The sequence below is a fragment of the Balaenoptera musculus genome, chromosome 4 (assembly GCF_009873245.2).
Source record: "Balaenoptera musculus isolate JJ_BM4_2016_0621 chromosome 4, mBalMus1.pri.v3, whole genome shotgun sequence".
NCBI classification, from domain to species: domain Eukaryota; kingdom Metazoa; phylum Chordata; class Mammalia; order Artiodactyla; family Balaenopteridae; genus Balaenoptera; species Balaenoptera musculus.
The window spans coordinates 7,627,594-7,648,531 of NC_045788.1; the positions used below are offsets into that span (position 1 = coordinate 7,627,594).

The following is a 20,938-nucleotide window of genomic DNA, read 5'->3' on the forward strand; positions in this document are numbered from 1 at the left end:
TCTATAATACAAACAATTTGTCATAAAAGGTATCTCTATAATTCTTTTCAGTGTTTTGTCAAATGTAGGTGCTGCAAAATCACAGATCTTTTCAACTGCATTCAGTTTCAGTACTGATAAATGTATCCAATTAAATATAGAAGCTTCATCAAAAAAGTCCTCCAAGTTGAAATATTTCAAAGGAAAATTCTTAAATCTAGCCCTTAGTTTGAGCTCTTATTGTTTAATTTTTCCCCTTGCTTGTCTAGTGATACATTTCAATGTATTCTTGTCTCACAGTTTGGTTTACAATCCTCGCTATCCACTAAAATGAAGTTTTTGATACTCTGTTTATTAAATACTTTGATTAAATGTTTCCAAGTGATTTCAAATAAAATGAAAAGAAAATATAAAAGGTTCATTCAGAAAAGAATAATAACTGTCAGACACTTAGATTGTTTACAAAGCATTCATTCAAAGGCTCAGACATTTTAAAATTATGACTGATGACAACAATAAAAAGAAAAACCATGTATTGCCATGCCAAATGTTTTTTCTGTATTTAACAAACATCATGTAGTGTAACTACTGTAACTAATTCTTCATATATAAACATATTTAGTAACTTTGACCATTACAGCCTCTATAGTGATTGATAGAATGCACCATTTTGGGGGCACAAAAATGTACTGTGCATTCACTACATCCAAGTCCAAGCACATTTCTTCCTTCTCCATACATTGTTTAATTTAATAAACATTGTCTTTACTATGACACTGTGCTCTACCAAAACCTACATTTGTCTTCCCATCACAAAACAAGTAACTTTATTTTTTTTTTTTAATTTTTATTTATTTATTTTTTATTTATGGCTGTGTTGGGTCTTCGTTTCTGTGCGAGGGCTTTCTCTAGTTGTGGCAAGTGGGGGTCACTCTTCATCGCGGTGCGCGGGCCTCTCATTATCGCGGTCTCTCTTGTTGCGGAGCACAGGCTCCAGACGCGCAGGCTCAGTAATTGTGGCTCACGGGCCTAGTTGCTCCGCGGCATGTGGGATCTTCCCAGCGCCCAGGGCTCGAACCCGTGTCCCCTGCATTGGCAGGCAGATTCTCAACCACTGCGCCACCAGGGAAGCCCAGTAACTTTATTTTTAATGATCCATTTAACTGAATTTACAATAACATTTAAAATAATATATGATTTACCTTCTATAAAACAAACTTTGGAAAGCTTTACTTACATCCATAAATTTGATGCAAAAACTCAAGTATTATTAAGATTAACTGATTTTCCATGGAAAACCCTGACGGTGTTAATAGTTATGAAGCTCATCTACTATTGAATCAATACATTAACCACTGTTGCTTCATTTTTTTCTACGTGTATAAGAAAACTCAAACTCAAAACTGAATAAAATTTTCAACAATAAAATAGAACTACTGACACATGCAAAAAAATTACTTAATTGCAAAAGCATTATGCCAGGTGAAAGAAGACGGACACCTCCACCTTCCTCGGCGCCCCCCGCCCCCACCCCGGCACACAAAAAAAATGCTACATGCTGTATGATTTCATTAACCTTACAACCTAGAAAAGGCAAAACCACAGGGATGGAAAACAGATTAGTTGTCCTAGGGACTGGAAGGGGTGGGGAGGGTACTGACCTTGGGGAGAGGGGGGAGAGATACTGTTCCAAATCTTGATTGTGGCAGTGGTTTTATGACTGTACCCATTTTGCAAAATTCATCGAATTATACACTTATAAGGGGTGATTTTACTGCATGTAAATTATACCATTATAAACCTCACCAATGTAATAAATAATGATAATTTATTAAAATAAGAAAAATTTGGCACAAATTCTAAACCCAATGACTCTACATTATAAGTGGCACAGATATGGATCTGTGGTCCCCAACAAAAAATCCAATAATACACACATGCAAAAAAAAGAAAAAAATGACTATTACACACACATTCTAAAATTCTAAATAAAACATTAACAAGTAAAATTCTAAGTGAAATGCTAAGTAAAACATTAACAAGTAAAACCCAGTAACACATCCAAGAAACCTTTAATGAAAGAATGAAAAGATAGTTTATATTATAAAATCTGTCTAAAGAATCTATCATATTAATTGATTCAACAAGAAACAGAATTATTTGAATAGATGAAAAGAATTGATAAAATTGCTTAATAAAATAGGAATACATGACAAAATCTCTTAATAATAAAATATTTATTTCTCAAACTAAAAACCAGAAAAATACTTATTAGAAAAATGTTAAAATAATTCCCATTAAAGTCAGGAACAAGAAGGATATTCTTTATCATAACCATTTTTATAGCATTTATAATACTAGCCAAAACAACTAGACAGTAGAAAAAAAAAAAATTAAGGGGACAGGGACTTCCCTGGTAGTGCAGTGGTTAAGAATCTGCCTGCCAATTCAGGGGACACCGGTTCGAGCCCTGGTCCAGGAAGATCCCACATGCCACGGAGCAACTAAGCCCGTGCACCACAACTACTGAGCCTGCGCTCTAGCCCGCGAGCCACAACTACTGAAGCCCGCAACTACTGTTGCTCCACAACAAGAGAAGCCACCGCAATGAGAAGTATGTGCACCACAACCAAGAGTAGCCCCCGCTCTCCACAACTAGAGAAAGCCCGCGCGCAGTAACAAAGATCCAATGCAGCCAAAAAAAAAAAAATTAAGGGGACAAAAAGTAAGACTTGTGAAAATTGGAAACAAGAACACAAACTTTTTATTATTTGACTGCAATATTATTTGTTACCCTAAAACCTCAAAAAACCAATTGCAAAATTATTACAAAGAATAATAGAAACTCAGCAAGCTGGCTGGTTAGAAAAACAATAAAATATAAGAATCAATAGCCTTCAAATAAATAAACATGACTGAATTAGAAAAACTAAACGGTGGAAGAAAAGAATCCATTTTACATAACAAAGAGGAAATTACTAGGAATCGAATAAAGCAGAAATGTGCAAGAGCTTTATTGAGAATCCCAAAAAAGATGTGAAAGAAATACATGGCAAGTTTTTGGAAATGAATTTTCAACATTATAAAAATGTCATTTTCCTCCAGGAGATTCCATTAAAAATATCATCGGGGTTTTTTTCCACCAGATAATCTGATTCTTAAGTTCCTGTGGACTTCCAAATAAGTATGATTAGCCAAGTAAAATTCTGGGGGGGAAAATAGAATGGAATGAGTCTTTTGACGCACATCATAAAACTTCTATAATTAAAACTGTGGAACTACACATAAAGAAAAAATAGATGAATGTAATAGGATAGCAAGTCAAAATATAGAAAGAATTACATATAGAAATATAGAATATGATAAACTAGACATTTCAAATCAGTGTAGAAAAGATGAATTATTGAAAAATATTGTTAGAAAAATGGATAGGAATCTAGGAAGAAAAAATTTGATCCCTACGTTGTACTCAATAGATTAAATGACAGAACTTACTAATAGAGGAGAAAAAATTAATATACAAAATGAAACTATGGTAGAACACATAGGATGTATTTTTTTAATAATTTCAGAATAGAAAATACCTCTCTATGACACAAAACACAGAAATCATAAGAGGAAAATTGATTAATTCACTTACATAAAAATCAAAAATCCCACCAAAATTGGAGAAAACATATACATTCACACCACCAGTAAACTATTCATTTTGTTACTCTGTAAAGAGCTCATAGATGTCAAAAAGAGAATGCCAACAATTTAATTAATAAAGGGCAATGAATATGAACAAATAAATGCCCAGGAAAGGAAATTCAAATAGAACTTAAATACATTAAATAATGCTTAACTTCACTTACAGTAAAGTAAATGTATGTTAAAAATTATAATAGGAAGCCACTTTTTATCTATTAGTTCAAAAGCAATTCAAGAGATGGAAAAAAAGAATGAATACACTGAAATGCTAGGCAAATATTAGCTATTATTACTATCTTTCAAATCATTTTATAACGTTTATTCAAATCAAAAGTTACAATACAATACAAAAGCTCCAGTCCCAAGACATTCATTCTCCTCCACAATTAACGGAATCACAGTAGAAACATTTATTTCTGTGTTGAGATAAAAAATATGCCCCATTTAATCTTCTACATGATTCTCTCCATTGGAGGAATAGCCAGAATATCACACTTAAGAACAAGCTACTTCCTGTCAAAGTGGGTACTTGACAGTTTGATAACATCTGAACTTCTTATGTGGATCATTTTTTGTGGATCATTTTTTCTAGACAATCAAATAAAATATGGAAAGACTGAAAAGCACTCTGGTCTCAGTTCCCTCTAGTTCAATAACTAGAGTAAGAAACTGGTTGGACTCACAGGTACAATAAGGAAATCTGTCCAAAAGACTTATTAGAACAAAAAAAAAAAAGAAAAAGAAAAAGAAAAACATGAAAAAAGAAAAGAACTTTAAATTAGATTTGAGAGTTAGAGAGCTAGGTACCCTTATTTCTGACTGTAAGTTCATTGTGGAGTAAAGGTAAATGATTGCTGTTAAAAGTGCCTGACACTGGAGAATATATTTCTCCCAATAAAAGCAGACTCAAAATAGGTACAAGAATTTCCTCTGTAAAGCACTAACAAGGTAAAAATACAAAATGATGTCACTATAACAGTCATGGGAATTAGAATATCTTCTATGGAAAGATTAGCCTGACAACAAAAATATCACAAGGAAGTTCTAAAGTCAGCAAATTCTAAGCACCAAAATCTCAAAGAAAATGGGTTTATTTTTTTTAAAAAATGGACAGTGGATTTTTTTTGATGAGCAAAACTGCTTTGCACAGTGAGTGCATTTAGTAGTTCCAGATACGAGTCTTAAATACCAATCTAAACACATTCTTAAATGACTAGTACTTAAAGCATAGTATATCAAAAGAGAAAAAAAAAGCAGCATATGAACTAGAAAGGGCTAAAATCTTTAAAGCAGAAATCCCTTTTTGCAAGAGTTAGAAACTAGAAATGATATCACAGATTGCCCCAGTCTGTTTATACTTACTATTAAAAAACCACATTTTAGAGGCAGTGTGATATAGTAGCAAAATCACAGGCTATAGTAGAAAAATCACCGGCTACTGTGATAACATTAGAAAAGTTCTGAGCTTGAGTCCTGTCATCTGGAACAGAAAGGGGACTGCCTGCCTTCTTGCTGTGTTGGGTTGTGTAGGAACAGATAAAGCGCCAGCACGGCACACAGCATGCAGGCAGACATGCCCTGAATGGTAGTCACTATTATCATTAGAGTTTTATAAAATAAATTAGTACTTCAACCATGTGAAAATGAGGGGCTAGAAGCCAGTCTAGAATTATGTCTCAAAACTAAATTTAACCACATAGCACTGTATAAAAGGAGTACCAGTTACCACTGAAGGGAAATAAAGACAATTACTAGACAGACCTGGCCTTTAAGAAATATGAAATTCTTCTACTCAAAAAGACATTTATTGAGCAAAGACTTTCTTCCAAGTATAAGTCCAAGCGAGGAAGACTTGAAGGGGTTGATGGGTTGAGTGTTGAAATCTGAAAGCAGATCATTAGAGCACACAGAGGAGCTGACTGGAGGGATGGGATGGGCAAGGTAACATGGCAGCAGAGAGGAAATGTCACCTGGCTCTACTTGGAGCCTCACAGAAAGAGTTTAGACAGAAGGGGACCTTCAGGATGGGTGCCATGCAGAGGCCCAGGATGAGCAAGCAGGGCGTTTGGGGTGAGTATGTCTGCAGCCTCAGGAGGCAGTGGCTGGAAAAGATGCTGCCGAATCATCTTGGGGTTAGATGACCCAAAGGGCTTTGGACATCCTCCAAGAGGTAGCAGGGAACCGGTGGGTAGTTACATGATTAAACGATGATAGTGCTTTTAAGGAAAATCACTCTGGGGACAATGCAGACTGAAGGGGGCGCAAGCGGGTCGGATAAGAGCTTACGGCCCCGGGAGTCTAGACAGAGTAAGGTTGCATTTGTGTCGCTAAGAAACAGGAACCAAACTAAAGTAAAAGCAAGGAAGAGGGAGATGAGAAGCCAAATTAGGGCATTTCTAAGTGAAATCTCAAAGACCTGATAACCAATCTGATGGATGCCCAGTCGAGGCCGACTCAGATTTCTAGCCTGAAGAAATGGGTGGGTGCTGATGCCAGTTATGGGGCCAGAGAATAAACAGGCTTCATGGGCTAGAAAAGATTATTCGTTCATTTGGGGACATGTGAATTTTGAAGGGCTTGAGGGAGATGGATAGTTGTATTCACAGCTAAAAAGGAAAGCAAAATTTATCTTCCAGGGAATTTATAAGCCAAGAACTATGTTTGACTGTTTAAATTACTGAGAAAACTCTTCAATCGCTCCAGTTGCTAAGTATGAACTATACCACAGGTAAAGTTGAAGTCTCATCATTTTTGTTTGTAGGCTCTGCTAAACCAAAATGGATTTAAAACCTTAGTGTTTAGACTGTATCAGCAAATACGTATGGCCTGGGTGAACGGACTATCTCTGCAGATGTTGCAATTCTGTACCTCTGTCTGTTGGCATTTCTCCAGTGGCTTCACGGGGATGGAATTCTAGCACACCCTCAATTCTTTTTCTTCTCCACAGGCGTCATTCTACAGTACAACACAGGGGTGAGCAGCCCTGGAGGAGAACAGCATTCACCTTGTGGTCAGAAATCAATCTTTCCCTTTCCTAAGAGATAGTTAGCTTCCTGGGCAAAGCAGACATTCGTAAGCAAATGAAGAACACGCAATTCCGCTGCGTAATAGGGGACCCTTGTTCAAGTGTAAAGCCTTTATTAGGACAGATAGTAAGAAGTGTCTTAGTGATTTGGTATGCACACCTGGAAACACTGCAAGAGGTCATACTTCTACATGTATAACCGAATCACTTTGCTGTACACCTGAAACTAACACAGCATTGTTAATTAACTATATTCCAATATAAAATAAAAGTTTTATGAAAACAGTTAATTAAAAGCATCTAGACACAGGGGCCAGATATACACACACACAATACAACAATATCTTGCTTTTTCAGTGGCAAGACCAAGCCAATGTAGCTGTTTCCCATTGAGGCCCATGGGCTTGAGGGACTCTCAGCTTTGTCCAGAGAGCCCAAGCTAAAATTCAGACACTAAGTACTGTAAACCTTAATGGGTAGAAGCTGAAAAAATGGTAAAAACTCTTGTGAAAGCTGTAAGTAATTTCTAGCCGGAAAGAATGAACACTTTAGGAGGGAAGGGGGAAGGGGCAAGATAGGGGTCGGGGATTAAGAGGTACAACTGTTAGGTATAAAATAAGCTACAAGGATATATTGTACAACATGGGGAATATAGCCAATATTTTATAATAACTATAAATGGAATATGACTTTTAAAATTTGTGAATCACTCTATTGTATACCTGTAGCATATAATATTGTATGTCACCTATACTTCAATTAAAAAAAAGAAAAAAAGAAGAAGAAATATCTTCGGTTTCAAGGTTGACATTTCTCCCGTATCATGAATCAGCCTGTGCCACATGGGAAGGTTGAGAGCTTTTACACCAGGCATACAGGACAACACATTTCTCTTACCAAGACATGGGTCTACCACCTCCCATGGCTTATTATGACAAAGCACCCTGGCTTCAAAGATGTTCCTCGTCTGGCCTTATTGACTTTCCATTGTCCTGTTGCCTCTACATTGCCCCCTTCACGTCCTCTAAGATACTTGGTATTCTCCTTAAAGACCCCCCTTTCCAGCCTCAATGACAAGTGCTGCACAAATTGACCAGGTAAATGGAATACTGTTTTTTGCCCTTATCATATATGAGCCAATCATTCCCACCCAGAAGTCATTTACTATATGACTCCCCCAGCTCATTCCCCGCCCCCAAGGAAATTATTCCTCCCTCATCTAAATGTACACAGTTCTTCACCCTGAACAGTTGCATCCCTTTCCAACCTATGTGATGGTAATTTGTGCATACATCTATTGTCCTCTTTGAGAGAAGGACAAGCATGATTTATCCCAAAGATCCTAGCATAATAGCTTTGTATATAGTCAGCATGGATTAAATAGCATTGAAGAAATGTTTGATTGATTGAATAAAGTAAAGATTTCCTAAGAGAGACTGTGCCCTCCCAGAGGTGTGTTGGATCTGGTCTACGGGCAACACCAAATGCCAGAGCCTAGAAAAAATTGTGGGTATAACTTCCATTCTTAACATGTTAGCTATCTATTTTCCTCTATATGATGATGTCAAAACAAAATTATCTGGTATTTTCAAAGACTACATAATAAATTTTTTCTTCTTATTTGTATATCTCACTCATCCAAAGAAATGCATTTCTGGTAAATACCTAAATCCAAATTCTTGTAAATCAAACACTTTGTTCATTGCAGGGAAGTTTTGAGAACCCATGCAATAAGTCCTTTGTAAGATAAAGAATTCATCTCCAAAGTCAAAAGAATGAAAATAAATAATTCCCTCTTTCCTCATCCCTCTTCTCTATTCTCTCCTCACTCTCCCTCTCTTGTTCTTTCTTTCTTTCTATTTTTTTAGTACTCTTGGAATAAAGTTTACATAAAGAAAGTTATTTAACACAGCCAACCTCAATACAAGAGTGCATAATGGGGAGTTTCTTAAAATCTGAAACATGGTTAGAAGCATAAGAAAAAGATGGAAAACATACTGTTTCAAAACAGTCCACATACGAACCCAGTAACAGAACTGGTTAAGAAGGTAAATAAAGTGGAAACAGCTCAGTCACCTTAGAATACAAGGACCTGTCTTGCGTCCTTTGCAGATGCCACATTTGTGGACTGGTTCACCCTCAGATTAAGATACCCGTACACAGACCAACAGACCCCATGTAACCTTCCTTATCTGGAAAGAAGAAGCATCCTGTCAAGAGACTGGGATCAATATTCTGAAAATATCCCTATGTCTCCCACATTACTTGTAGATCAGAGAATGAAGAATCTGATTAACACAGCTGACTAACACGGCTAGGCTAGGTTGACTCATATGCCATCACCAAATATAAAGAAAAACCCTCCCTCCAGTGAGTTGGGCCTTACATTCACAAAGACTGCAGATGCAAGCTCAGCAGAGTTTACGTGCGTACAGAATTACATAGAGCATGCTCAATAAATCTGCTTCACAGAAGAACAGATGTGGGAACGTTAGGCTTCGTATGTTAGTACAGCAATGGGACAGCACCGGTAGCAGATCGAATTCTAAGCTGGCTCCCGAGATTCCTAACCCCTTGTGTAAACACTCCATCTGGTCCCTTTCCCTTGAGTTTGGACAGGTCATATGATTTTAGAAGGGATTTTACAGATGTAATTAAGATCCATAATCAGTCAACTTTGAGTCAAAAGGGAGATTATTCTGCGTAGGTCTGACCAAGGTGAGCTTCTAAACGACAGGCATTCCTGCTGATCTTTTATTTTATTTTTTTTTCTTTTTTTCAATTGTTATTGGAGTATAGTTGATTTACAATGTTGTGTTAGTTTTAGGTGTACAGCAAAGTGAATCAGTTATACATATACACATGTATATGTATAACTCTTTTTTTAGATTCTTTTCCCATACAGGCCATTACAGGGTATTGAGTAGAATTCCCTGTGCTATACAATAGGTCCTTATTGCTTACCTATTTTATATATAGTAGTGTGTCAATCCCAATCTCTCAGTTTATCCCTCCCCTCCCCTTTCCCCCAGTCACCATAAGTTTGTTTTCTACATCTGCGAGTCTATTTCTGTTTTGTACAGAAGTTCATTTGTACCCTTTTTTCAGATTCCACATATAAGCGATATCATACTATATTTGTCCTTCTCTGTCTGACTGACTTCACTTAGTATGATCATCTCTAGGTCCACCCATGTTGCTGCAAATGGCATTATTTCATTCCTTTTTATGGCTGAGTAATTGTGAAGAAGTAAGCTGTTCTGTTGTAAGAGGGCCTGGGGAAGAGGCCATGTGTCAGGAGGCAGAAGGAAGCCTCCAGTTGCTGAGAAAAACCACAAGGAACTAAATTATGTCAGCAACCACGAGAGCTTGGAAGGGGGCCTCGATCCTCAGCTGACAACTTGGTTTCAGCCTTGTAGTCTCCGGAAGCCCTGAGCACAGGACCCAGTTAGTCTTTGCCTGGATGTCTGGCCTACGGAAAATGTGAGATGATAAGCCACTGAATGAGTGGTAATTCACTACCCAGAAATAGAAAACTGACGTGGGAACTGTCTCTCTAAACATACAGAATGGGAATAAGAGACTACTCGTGGCATGCAAAAAATACAAACGAGTCTTTATGAACTCCCATTTGTGGGGAGATATCTATGGAGTGCTAGGTACTTCTTTGAATGTTTTCATGTAACAGCCTTTTACAGACAGACCCATACATAATGGAGCTCATTCTTTTGGCTAAATGCCTCTGATGATATTCTTCTAACTACAACCCAGCAAAGACTTAGGAAGTCCCCACTGTCCCCTTCCTTATTGTGTCCCTTTCCTACAGCATTGGGCACATTACCCTTCTCTCTATGCTTCTGAAGTTAAGAGATCTATGTACCTTGATGAAAGTATAAAGGGGAAAAGAAACTCCATTGAGTTTCCTCTGGAAAGGAAGCGTTTCAATTTAACAAATTTCTTTGGACCATTTTGAACAGGAGTACGTAAAACATATGCAAATACAAATGAATGTCTAAACCATTATTTCTGAATACTTTGAATGGAATCTCCTTGATAGAGTCTACTGGGCTACAAATATCCTTTAGAGCTTAGATCTTGTCTCACTAACCCCAAAGAGAAAGAATTGTTCTGGCCAAATTTTGATGTGACTGGAAAATGTAGGCTAATGCACCATTTTGTTGGAAAATGGACACTTCCCTTTGAAAGTTTTATATCCTCAAAGAAATGTGTTTTTCTCAAACGGTACCCTGTGGCAAATATTTGTACTGAAAAGCTATTTTTTAAAATATGTACTTATGTGTTCTGTTATTATCATTTCACTTTGTCCAGATTAATATTCATGTACTTAAAGCAAAAGTCTACTCAGAAAAGATTTTTTTAAGTACATTAATGTGTAAAAATAAAATGAACGATGAAAAAATAAACTATATGCAGGTCATAATGTTAAGATTGTGTGTGTGTGTGTGTGTGTGTGTGTGTGTGTGTGTGTGTTTAAGTGTTTCACGTGAGAAGTATGGTTATATGCAATGAGTCAAAGAATTTCACTGGAGTTACTTTTTTCCCTCAGTGGGGTACACATATTCAATATTTGCAAGCTTCTTAGTTTTTCTAAGTCTCATTTACATTCAGTTAAACGTAAACCAGGAGAACATATTTCAAGAGTAAATATATGTCAGGGTAGTTTTATGCGAAAAGATTTATATTTTCCAATAGTTTTTAAAAATTATATTGAATATGAGAAAAAAGTTTCAATTAATGGGCCACTATTGACTTTCAATCCTGACCAACAGCTCACTTCTTAAATACTAAAAAGAAAAAATATCCTATTACGCTCAATAACAAAGTGTCACTAGGTGATAAAATATATTATTAACTTATTTTATGTTGCCCTGTGATGATAATAACTCAACTGATAAATTAGTAAGATTATGTTATAGGCTTTTCTTGTCATATATTTAATTTTTCCTGGGAGAAATTTTACATGATGTTTTAAGATTTATTATTTTCCATTACAGTATTAAATCAATAAAGATAATAATATTTCATGGTGGTTAAGTTAGCAAGGTGGTTTTGTTTGCTCTCTTATTTTTTCAATGATAACAAGGGTTATTGTTTGCTCTCTTATTTTTTCAATGATATTGTCCAAAATAAAACAAAATAAGAAACTAACATGACTACAAAATATACCTAACAAGGCAGAAAATGTACCAAGTAAACACATGACATTTTGAGTATAATAACATTGTGCACTCTCCAGTATAATTTTTATTTGGGCGAGTGGCAATTTTGTTAATTTAAACCTTTCAAATGGTTTTATCTTGCACAAGAAAATAAATGACTGCTATAAAAAAAAATCAAGAGAAAGAAGGATGATCATAGGAAAAGAGTTTCAGGGATAGTAATTATACTTAATAAAATTGTGTCAACACATAAAAGATAGAAAAAGATAAACTAAATATTTAGCAGGCAAACTGATATGCCATGATGTTAGCAAAATTTGTGGCTTAAATTTGCTTAAAGTATTTTTTTAAGTTTCAGATTATTCAAGTCATCTTGCAGTTCAAATGAAAAGCAAATAAGAGGATACAGTCCTCTTTCCTTGAGTGGGGTTAATTGGCATGAGGGGTATCTTTAAAAGTTCTCAACAAAATTTTGCTAAAGTAAACCTTTATGTCACTCATTACTTTGAAATTTGCTTCTCTGATTTTCAGATTGATTTCATACAAAGTGGTTCCCTCCAGGAATCCCACAGACCCTTGGAGAACAGACCAAGCATGCTCTCCAACAGTTTTAGTTTTACTAATATTCTAAATGCTGGTTATGTGATGATGGTCTTCCCAAACAACGATTTAAAACTTCTAACCTTCTATTTTATTCACATTAATGTGTAGTTAAAATAGAAAAAGAGCTATTCACTAGTACACCATTCTTTCTCTACATGCCTTCTGTCTATCAAATGGTATAGTGAAAGAGGCAGAGATCTCCTCACACAGATGATCCAAAGCCCCTCTCATTAGCAACTGGTACTTAAATATATCCCTGCAGTAATTCCCAGGGCTATGCTGGGAACACACTGCATTCCATTCAACTTCAAATGACAATGAGATAAGCAACTACCATTTACCAGTTAGCTCATTTTCAATACATGCACTTGTGATCAATATTGAAAGTCTTTTGGGTTTACATTTGCAACTTCAAGAACAAACATCCACTAGAAACTGACCAGTTCCTAAGCTAATAAACAGTAGTAACCACAATCATGCATGAAGATAGCAGTGGTGATTTTGTGTAGTGGTTGGGTGGTGGGTATGATGTCACTGGCAGGGATTTGAAATTTTATTATATTTTTCTATTATTATCTAAGGAAGACAGATAAATAATACCATTGCACTTCACTCATTCTGACACATCTAGAACATAAAAGGGGAAGGAAAGGCTAAAGATAAAGATAAAAACACTGGAAAGAATGTTCACACCAACTACCCTGAGTAGGCTGGAGGTTGAAAATAAAAATAGAATAAAATCCAGTAAATAGTTCATTTCTCCCTCATATAAACTTTTCCAACTACTCCTGAAGCGCCAAAGTCCAGGATTTACTTCCCACTGTAGTAAGACTGTGTATCCAGACGACTGGAGTGAAAATAGAGTTAGATGTGCTCTCTCACATCAGCTCCAAGAAATATGCCATCATCCTAAAACACAATGATGCCTGAATCACTACTAGCCTTTAGAACAAATGAGTTTCTACAAGTCTTGTGTAACAGGCAGAAAAGGAAAGATAGCACGCAGAAGCAACATAAGCTAGGAGGAAGGTGTGGATATTCATAGTGAAACCAATTGATAGCTTTTGCTGGAGGTGAAAGTACAGACACCTCATTACAGGGAAAACCAACTGGTCAAGAAGAGGGGAGTTTGAGAAGCCTGGGAAGGAACGGGGACCTGACCGTGGTCCTGAAAGAGAACAACTTGCAGACGTTTCCCAACAGTTTCCAAGAACACACCATATCTTTGCTTTTAAACAGAAGCTTAAACAAGCTAAGCGTCCAATAATATTCACCCTCAAAAAAATTATGTTGAAACTTCCTCTTATGATCAGATCAACCTTTATAACGCCCGGCTTCTCCTTCTCCAACAGTCTCTCCTCGAGTGTTAGGATAATTTCAGATTGAAAGGTATGCTACCTTTCAATACCTGAGAAGCAGGAATCGGGATTCTGACAAACTCATAACGTTCAGAATTCTACGGGAAGCTTACACTTGGCAATCTTGATTCTAGTTGCATTTCTTAAACTCAGATGGGATCATGCCTATCCAAAAGACCTCACAGAATGAAGCTCCATGGACGAAGAACATTCCAAACTCTCCCTATAATTTACGGAGCCTTGAAACTCTAGAAGGATAGATTGGCAATTCACCAATATGGACAATTTTCATTTTCACTTCATAAAATTAATAAAAACCGAGGAATTACGGGTCCCACAGTGAACACGGGTGTCGGTCTTTCTTCAGGTTCTTTTCCAGACTTTACAAACCTTCGAGTCAAGGGGGCCAACTACACCGAAGTGTTAATACTACACCGAACCATGAGAGGAAAAAAATTCTCCGCACAAAAGACACCTCGGCAGGAACATAAGGAAACAAAATCCACTGGTGCAAAAAGGAGGGTGGGAACGAAAGTAATTTACAGGAGAAAAATCATTCAAAAAAAAAAAAAACCCATGCAACTCATCGAAGTGCAAGACTTACGTGTTCCGTCAAAACGGGTGGCGATGGTGTCGAGGAAGGTGTTCTGGGGCGCCAGTAATCCTTTCATAACCGGCATTTTTCCAGCGTGGTGTGAAATTCTCCATCAAAGTTTGTCCAGAAGGATGGTTCGAGAGGAAAGTGCCAAGAAGGGAGAAGGGGAGTGTGATGACGGCAGGGGAGGGGGGCCCGGCGCGGTGATGGGGCCGCTCGAGAAAAGGGGGAGGATGGAAGGAGCGAAGGAGCTGGTTCCAGCCGCCGCGGCTCCGCCAGGAGCAGCCCCGAGAGCGCTCGCGGAGCCCGCCCCGCACCTCCAGGCTCAGCTGGGCGCAGGCTCCCTCTCCCGCCCCCTCCACCTCCGCCAGCTCCGAGAACCCCCACCGTCCCTCCGCGGGCGGCAGAGCCCGCCAGGCGCCGCCGCGCAGCCCGCCCGCCCGAAAAGAACCCGCGGTGGCCCGGGGCGCCGCGCCCTGACCTCAGGCGCTGGGGTCGCGGAGGGCGGCGCTCGAGGCTGGGCGAGGCTCGGAATCGCGGAGCCTGCCCGTCTCCCAGGGGCGCCGGGAAACGCGAGCGAGCACGACTCCCACCCCCCGGGAGCCGCTGAACAAAGACCCCTTTGTTCCCGCTCTGTCCCTCTCCCGGGGAGACCAGAGTCCCGTGGGTGTGGTATTGGAGAAGGGGAGGAGACAGGTCGGGCAGGTACCCGGCCGCCCAGAACTTGGGAGCGGGGACGTCCCCCTGCGGTGTCCGCGAGAGCTGAGGCAGCCAGGCGCCCCCGGGGGGGAGGTGGCCCCCTTCCGGCGCAGCTGCCGCGGCGAAGTGCCCGCGACCCGAGCAAGGCAGCCTGGAGTGAGTTGCAAGGCCCCCTCCCCAGTCCCCCGGGTCTTTCAACCGGGAAACTGATGCAAAGCGCCGGGGTCTTCCCACCTCCCCATCCTGGGCTCCGGAAGGGGTGTTTCAGCCCCTCTCCCCAAATTACCATTAGTCTCCCCAAGCCATTCTAAACTAAAAGAATATAACAAAATAATAGCTTTTTATAGGGATAATGAATGGTTTCCCACTCTGCGGTGAAATGTGAACAAAACCTTTCTAGAAAAGTTTGCTGTTGCTATCGGTTTGAAAAATACAATGTCAAGTACAACCCGTAAGGTTGCTTCATAAATATAGTTGCAGCACAAAAGAGCCTCGCCTGCTTTTCATCTCCTTCCCAGACCGGCACCTCCAGGTAGAAAGCCTGGCCGAGTCCCCAGCACGGCCAGCATCTGGGAAAACGAAAGTGGTCCCTCCCGGTCCCGCCCCCCTTGCTGGCGCGGGGACTCCCTCCCGGGAAAGCCTCGCCCAAGCCCGGGGCGCAGCGCCGCTGGGAATGCAGGACCCCCGGAGCCGGGAGTCTACAGAAAACCTGGAAGGGAAGAGGATGTAGGAGGAAAGTTGAGAGCCCGGGGTGGAAAAACAAACGTCAGTCCAGGTGCCAGTGCACCCGGAAGGAGAGGAGGGGGGGAAGCGAACAGGTGAGAGAGCCGCGGCCAGGGCAGCCGGGTCCGCGCCGCCGGGAAGCTCGGGCGCCTGGCGGGAGGCGAGAGCGCCCGCCCCTCACTACTGCGGGGAAGGGGGCTCCTTGTTTGGATTCTCCCGGCTGGTGGGGCGTCTGGGGGACCCTGAGGGTGTCGTCACGGCAGCCCAGGGCTCCCGAAGGGCGGGGGGTGTCGAGGGGGAGGGACGCATCTCCCTCTTCCCGCCCCCGGTTCCCCTTCCTCGTGATGCACTTCCTGCGGCCGAGGATTCCCTTTGTGTTGAAATTCAAGAAGATCCGGCCGCCGCGCGCAGCCAGCGGGGCGGGGGCGCGCCCGGCAGGGGAGGGGATTCCTGAGTGGGCGGCGCGGTGCTGCGGAGGCCGGCAGGGGGTGTGGGGTCTCCCGGCCCGTGGCACCTGGCGCCTGGTCCCCGGGCACCCCTGACCTCTCACCCATCCTTCTGTCCGGAGCTGGCAGCGCTTGGCAGAAACCGACCTCACGCGGGTGGTGTCCCCCCAGCGGCGCGCCCAGCCAACTGCGGGTGGCTCCGTGGGTCCCCGCTCCAGCAGAGCGGGGGAGAGAAAGATGAGGGAGTCCCTGCTGTTTGGGCGGTGCATCGGGTTCTAGAAAACCCAGACAGCTGCTGTCAGTTTAAAAGCCAGAAAGACGCCTCCTTTGAAGTGGCTTGAAGTTCATATGAGATACATGAAGTGTAAACCACGACTCCGGTTCATAAAATTTGCGCTTTAGGGGTGTGTGTGTGTGTGTGTGTAAAAGCTGTTTTGTCGTGGGCTTGAGCTAGCTATATTGCCAAATGCATGAAATCACTTGCAAGAAAGGAGCGACAAGAGGAGCTTAAGAATGGCAACCCCAAATAAAGCTTAGGTTTTATGGCAAAAGACAGTAGCTGTCATAGTCTCTCCTGCAGCGCATACTATGTGTCAGGCATGACAAGACTCCTGCCCTAAATGCATGTTCAAGGCCGGGATCCTCTTGAATCCTATTGGTGTGTAATAAGTGGATCTCTTACATGCTTTCCACACCAAGAACAAATCTTCCTTAATGTGGAGTCATCAGCTCTCAGGTCATTGGGTCCAAGCCAACTCTAAGGTCTGGCCCAGTCAAGGACCTAAAGCTCTTCCTAAGTGTGTGACATGGGTGAGGCCAAACTGTGACATTAAAACATGCCCTTGATGAGAGGTTAAGCATACCAAGTCCCCTTAAACATACTTCAGCACCTTGAAATCAAAGAGGCTCAAGAAAGAGGCACAATGAGAACTGGGAATTTCATTATCTGTCCCAAATCTCATTTCCTTTCTTTGAAGGAAATGTTCCCACTATCTCCAGTAATTGACAAAAAGAAACCCAGCTCATTTCATTGAATACCCTTCCATCCTGTAGAAACATGACCTTTCTCTATGACCCCAGTAAGACAACACTATGAGAACACAAGATAACCACACAATCCACTAAACCCAAGGCCCATTTGAAGAGACTCACGTTCACAGAAAAGGAGATCATTCTTTGACTCTGAAATGTAAGAGAAGACACAAAATCCCTAAACTCAAACCAAGGTACTCAATATTATGTACTATAGAAGGCTTCTCTAGGTAAAACCAACCTAGGCAAATTTCACTGATTTACCATGTAACAAACCACCCTAAAACCCACAATAATAATATTTCGTTCTGCTCCTAGATCTGCCATTTGGGCAGGGCTCACTGGGACAGCTCATTTCTGAGTCACTTCCAATATGGCTCACTGACACAGGTGGCAATTTGGTGCTGGCTGTCAGCTGGGAATTCAACCAGGGCTGGGGCTTTGGGGCTTCAGTTCTTCTTCATATGAACCTCTCCAGGCTTCCTTTGGGCATGGTGACTGGGTTTCAAGAGTGAGTATCCCAAGAGATAGGAATTAGGAGCTACCAGTTTCTTAACGCCTGGTCTAGAAACTGATAGAACAAAACAGACACAGAGTCCAGATTTATTAGAAGGGAACATAAGTCCACATGTTAAAATCTCCACATCAATTTGTTAATTTCAAGTTTCAAAGGAGGTTGCCTTATAATAGTATCCCAAAATTTGATTTAATAATCTGTTTTCACCTATTCTATGTATTTCCATAAGAGTTTAGGACTTATGGGTACAGTATCTGGGCTCAAGTTGACAAATCTTTACAGCGAAAATGTAAGGCACAAGTGAAAAATATATGTGCAAATCACTTGAGAACTAAAGCCAGGTATAAATGGCAATTGTTACTGTTTCCTTTAATGTTGATTCTTCCCTGTTGGGGGAGGTCATGGAGAGGGCTTGACTCCTGGTTGACCTGCAAGCTGGACCTGGGGAATCCCAGTCCCTCTCCAAACACACAGCCGGAGCTGTTTTCAGGGACCCAGCCTTGACAGAACAATGTGGTGTTGAAACCATTGGGACTGAACACCATTAAGGCTTCTGTATAAATGTTCAAGGTTCTGGTGGGCGGTGTGAAGTTCTATTGTTTTGCAGCTGCTCAAGACAAGCCTCATTTGTAACTTCTCTTGCTTATTACACCTGCCATCTACCCATCTGGAAAGGTCTGCCTCTTTCTTTGGTCTCTCCCTGTACTCTGTATATGGGGCCAGTTTCAGATTTCACCCCAGGAGTTCCTGAGGTTTTGAACCAATGCCTCCCCTACACTGCATGCTGTCTTTTCAGTCTGGATGAGACTGAAAGGGGCTTTAGAAATCCCTGTACCTGTTTGATGGTTTTAGGTCTTCACGTCCATTTTCTACCTATAGCATTCACGAATACCATGGCACAAACGAATGCTTCTTGTATGTTCATGCGTTTGACTATAGGCTTTGAAAATATTCTTAAACCTTTTTCTGGCAACAAGAATTTTAGCCCTCCAGAGAAGTAACTATTTTAATTAATAGGCTGATACAAAAGAACATCTACTCCAAGTGTCCTAGATTTGTCTCTACCACTTATCCCCCTTTGTAACTTTGATGTGACCTTGGGCAAATCATTTAATCTTTGTGACTTCCCATTTCCTCACCTGTAAAACGGGGATGATACTTTCCCTACCTACTTCGAGTAGAAGAAAATATTTGTGCAAAATCTTTGAAACCTGTAACGAGCAGCATATGTTATAAGGGATTATTGTAATCATCTATTTCTCCTTTTTTTTTTTGGTATTCTAACACACTTAATTCAGTTCTTTGTACACAATAAATATTGTTGACTGACTGTTATAATGTGTGGTCTTATTAACTAAGAACATGTTCATGCATAATAACCTGTCACAACCCTTGGCTTCTGAGCTTTTCCTTCTAAATATAAATGGTTCTAGAAGCTCAGAAGGAAAATCAGGGCTTTTGAATTGTCTTCTCTATTAGCCAGCCAACCTGGATTCTGGTAGTATGGTCACTGCCTTCTATTTCTCAAATACTCTCAATGTGTGTAGAAACTGGAATACTCTGAAAAAAATCTCCAAAGCTATAATCACAGTCAGGATAACCTAGATTATATGTCCGTGAAAATATAAAATCTCAGTGTCTTATGACATCACTGCTACTTCTTGCTCATTCTACACATCTGAGTTACCAAGTGTCTCTGCTAACTATCAGAGCCCAGACTGATGGCAGCTTTGCTCAAAATATGTTTTCCTTGATGGGAAAAAGATAATCTGACAGAAGATGCCACGTTTTAAAACTTCCCCTGGCAATTTATTGCCAAAATAAGTCACGTGACTTTCTAATTTTAAAGGGATGGTAAAATACAATGTGTTTCCTGCCTGGATCTTAATTTAATTTCAAAAGGTGACTGAGAGACAACAGGGAGAGATCAATGCATTTGAAAAGAAAGTTTAAGGTTACTGACAGTTCCCGGGAGGAACACCAGGTTTAGTCAGAAGTGAAGAGAGGGCTTCACTCTTTATTGGGGTGCCACAGCCTTTACTGGGGTTTCTGTGGGGAAGGCAAGGCAGGGCAGAGGGAACAGTTTAGGACTGGCTAGTTTGAATAATTCTGGGGGGCTTTAGCTTTGGCTTTAGTTACCTGGTACCTGGCCCCGGGATGATTTAGAACAGAGGAAATGTTGGCTTAGTGTGTGAGATTTAGATAAGGAGGTGGTTAGGGGCATAAACTTGGGATGGGTTGGTTTTCATATGAAAGGCATACTCATAGGTAAGTTGTCATTATCTTTAGGAATTAGCTAGCCCTGGGAAGGGCAGTCTCCCCCAGGGTCTGTAAGGCCCCCAAGTGTCAGAGCATCAGGAATATAGAAAGTAAGAAAATACGGTTCATATTACTGGCCCTGTGATGAATGGATGCCAAATAGACAAATACAGACTCTAAGAAAACACAGAACATGGTCTTTGAAGAAAAGGAGCTCTAGAATATTCGAGAACAGATATTCCGTGGCCATGAAGTGTGCCACTAGGGTCTCCTCTTTAGAGCATCTGCTGGAAGGAGGGTTGCTGGTGACACGTTCTCCATGCTGAGCTTTGCTCGCTCAGGGCTGCTCCCCACCAATGACCAACACCATGCAGGCATTAAAGCCTGGCCAATGGTGCCCAACGTGGGACTCTCCTAACATGTAATCTTTGCTCAGGGATCCCTCATAGCTTGGTGGACACTCAGTTGTGTATCCTACTTCCTACCCATCCTTGTGCCTTCCTGCTCCTTTCAGGGGTGTCAGCCCTGCATCACGGTCTGAAGACTCTACGTGCCTACACCTCATCCCACCCCACATCATCCTTAACAAGCTTTTTCCTCAATAAGTCTCTTGCGCATCTAACCCTGTCTTAGTGTCTGCTTCTCAGAGGATCTGAACTTACCTGGACACATCAGGGAGATTTCCTGAGAAGAGAGACCCATGAGCCCATTTGCTAGATTCTACTGCTGGCAATGAATCTTAAATAAGAAAAAAAGAAAAAACTTCATTTATCTCTGCTGCCTCATTCCAGCACCTACTTTTCCCTTTTCTCTCCATTTTTCCTCTGTG

The 20,938-nt window shown here is 40.8% G+C and overlaps 1 protein-coding gene across 1 annotated transcript in view; it reads right to left on the reverse strand.

Annotated features, from left to right (window-relative positions):
• KCNH8 (potassium voltage-gated channel subfamily H member 8) overlaps positions 1–14,518 on the reverse strand; it is a 392,154-nt gene extending 377,636 nt beyond the window's left edge. Inside the window, exon 1 of the mRNA XM_036850697.1 lies at positions 14,443–14,518. Within this exon, the coding sequence (XP_036706592.1) occupies positions 14,443–14,518 (76 nt within the window). The remainder of the gene's footprint in view (positions 1–14,442) is intronic.
• Between the last annotated feature and the right edge of the window lie 6,420 nt (positions 14,519–20,938).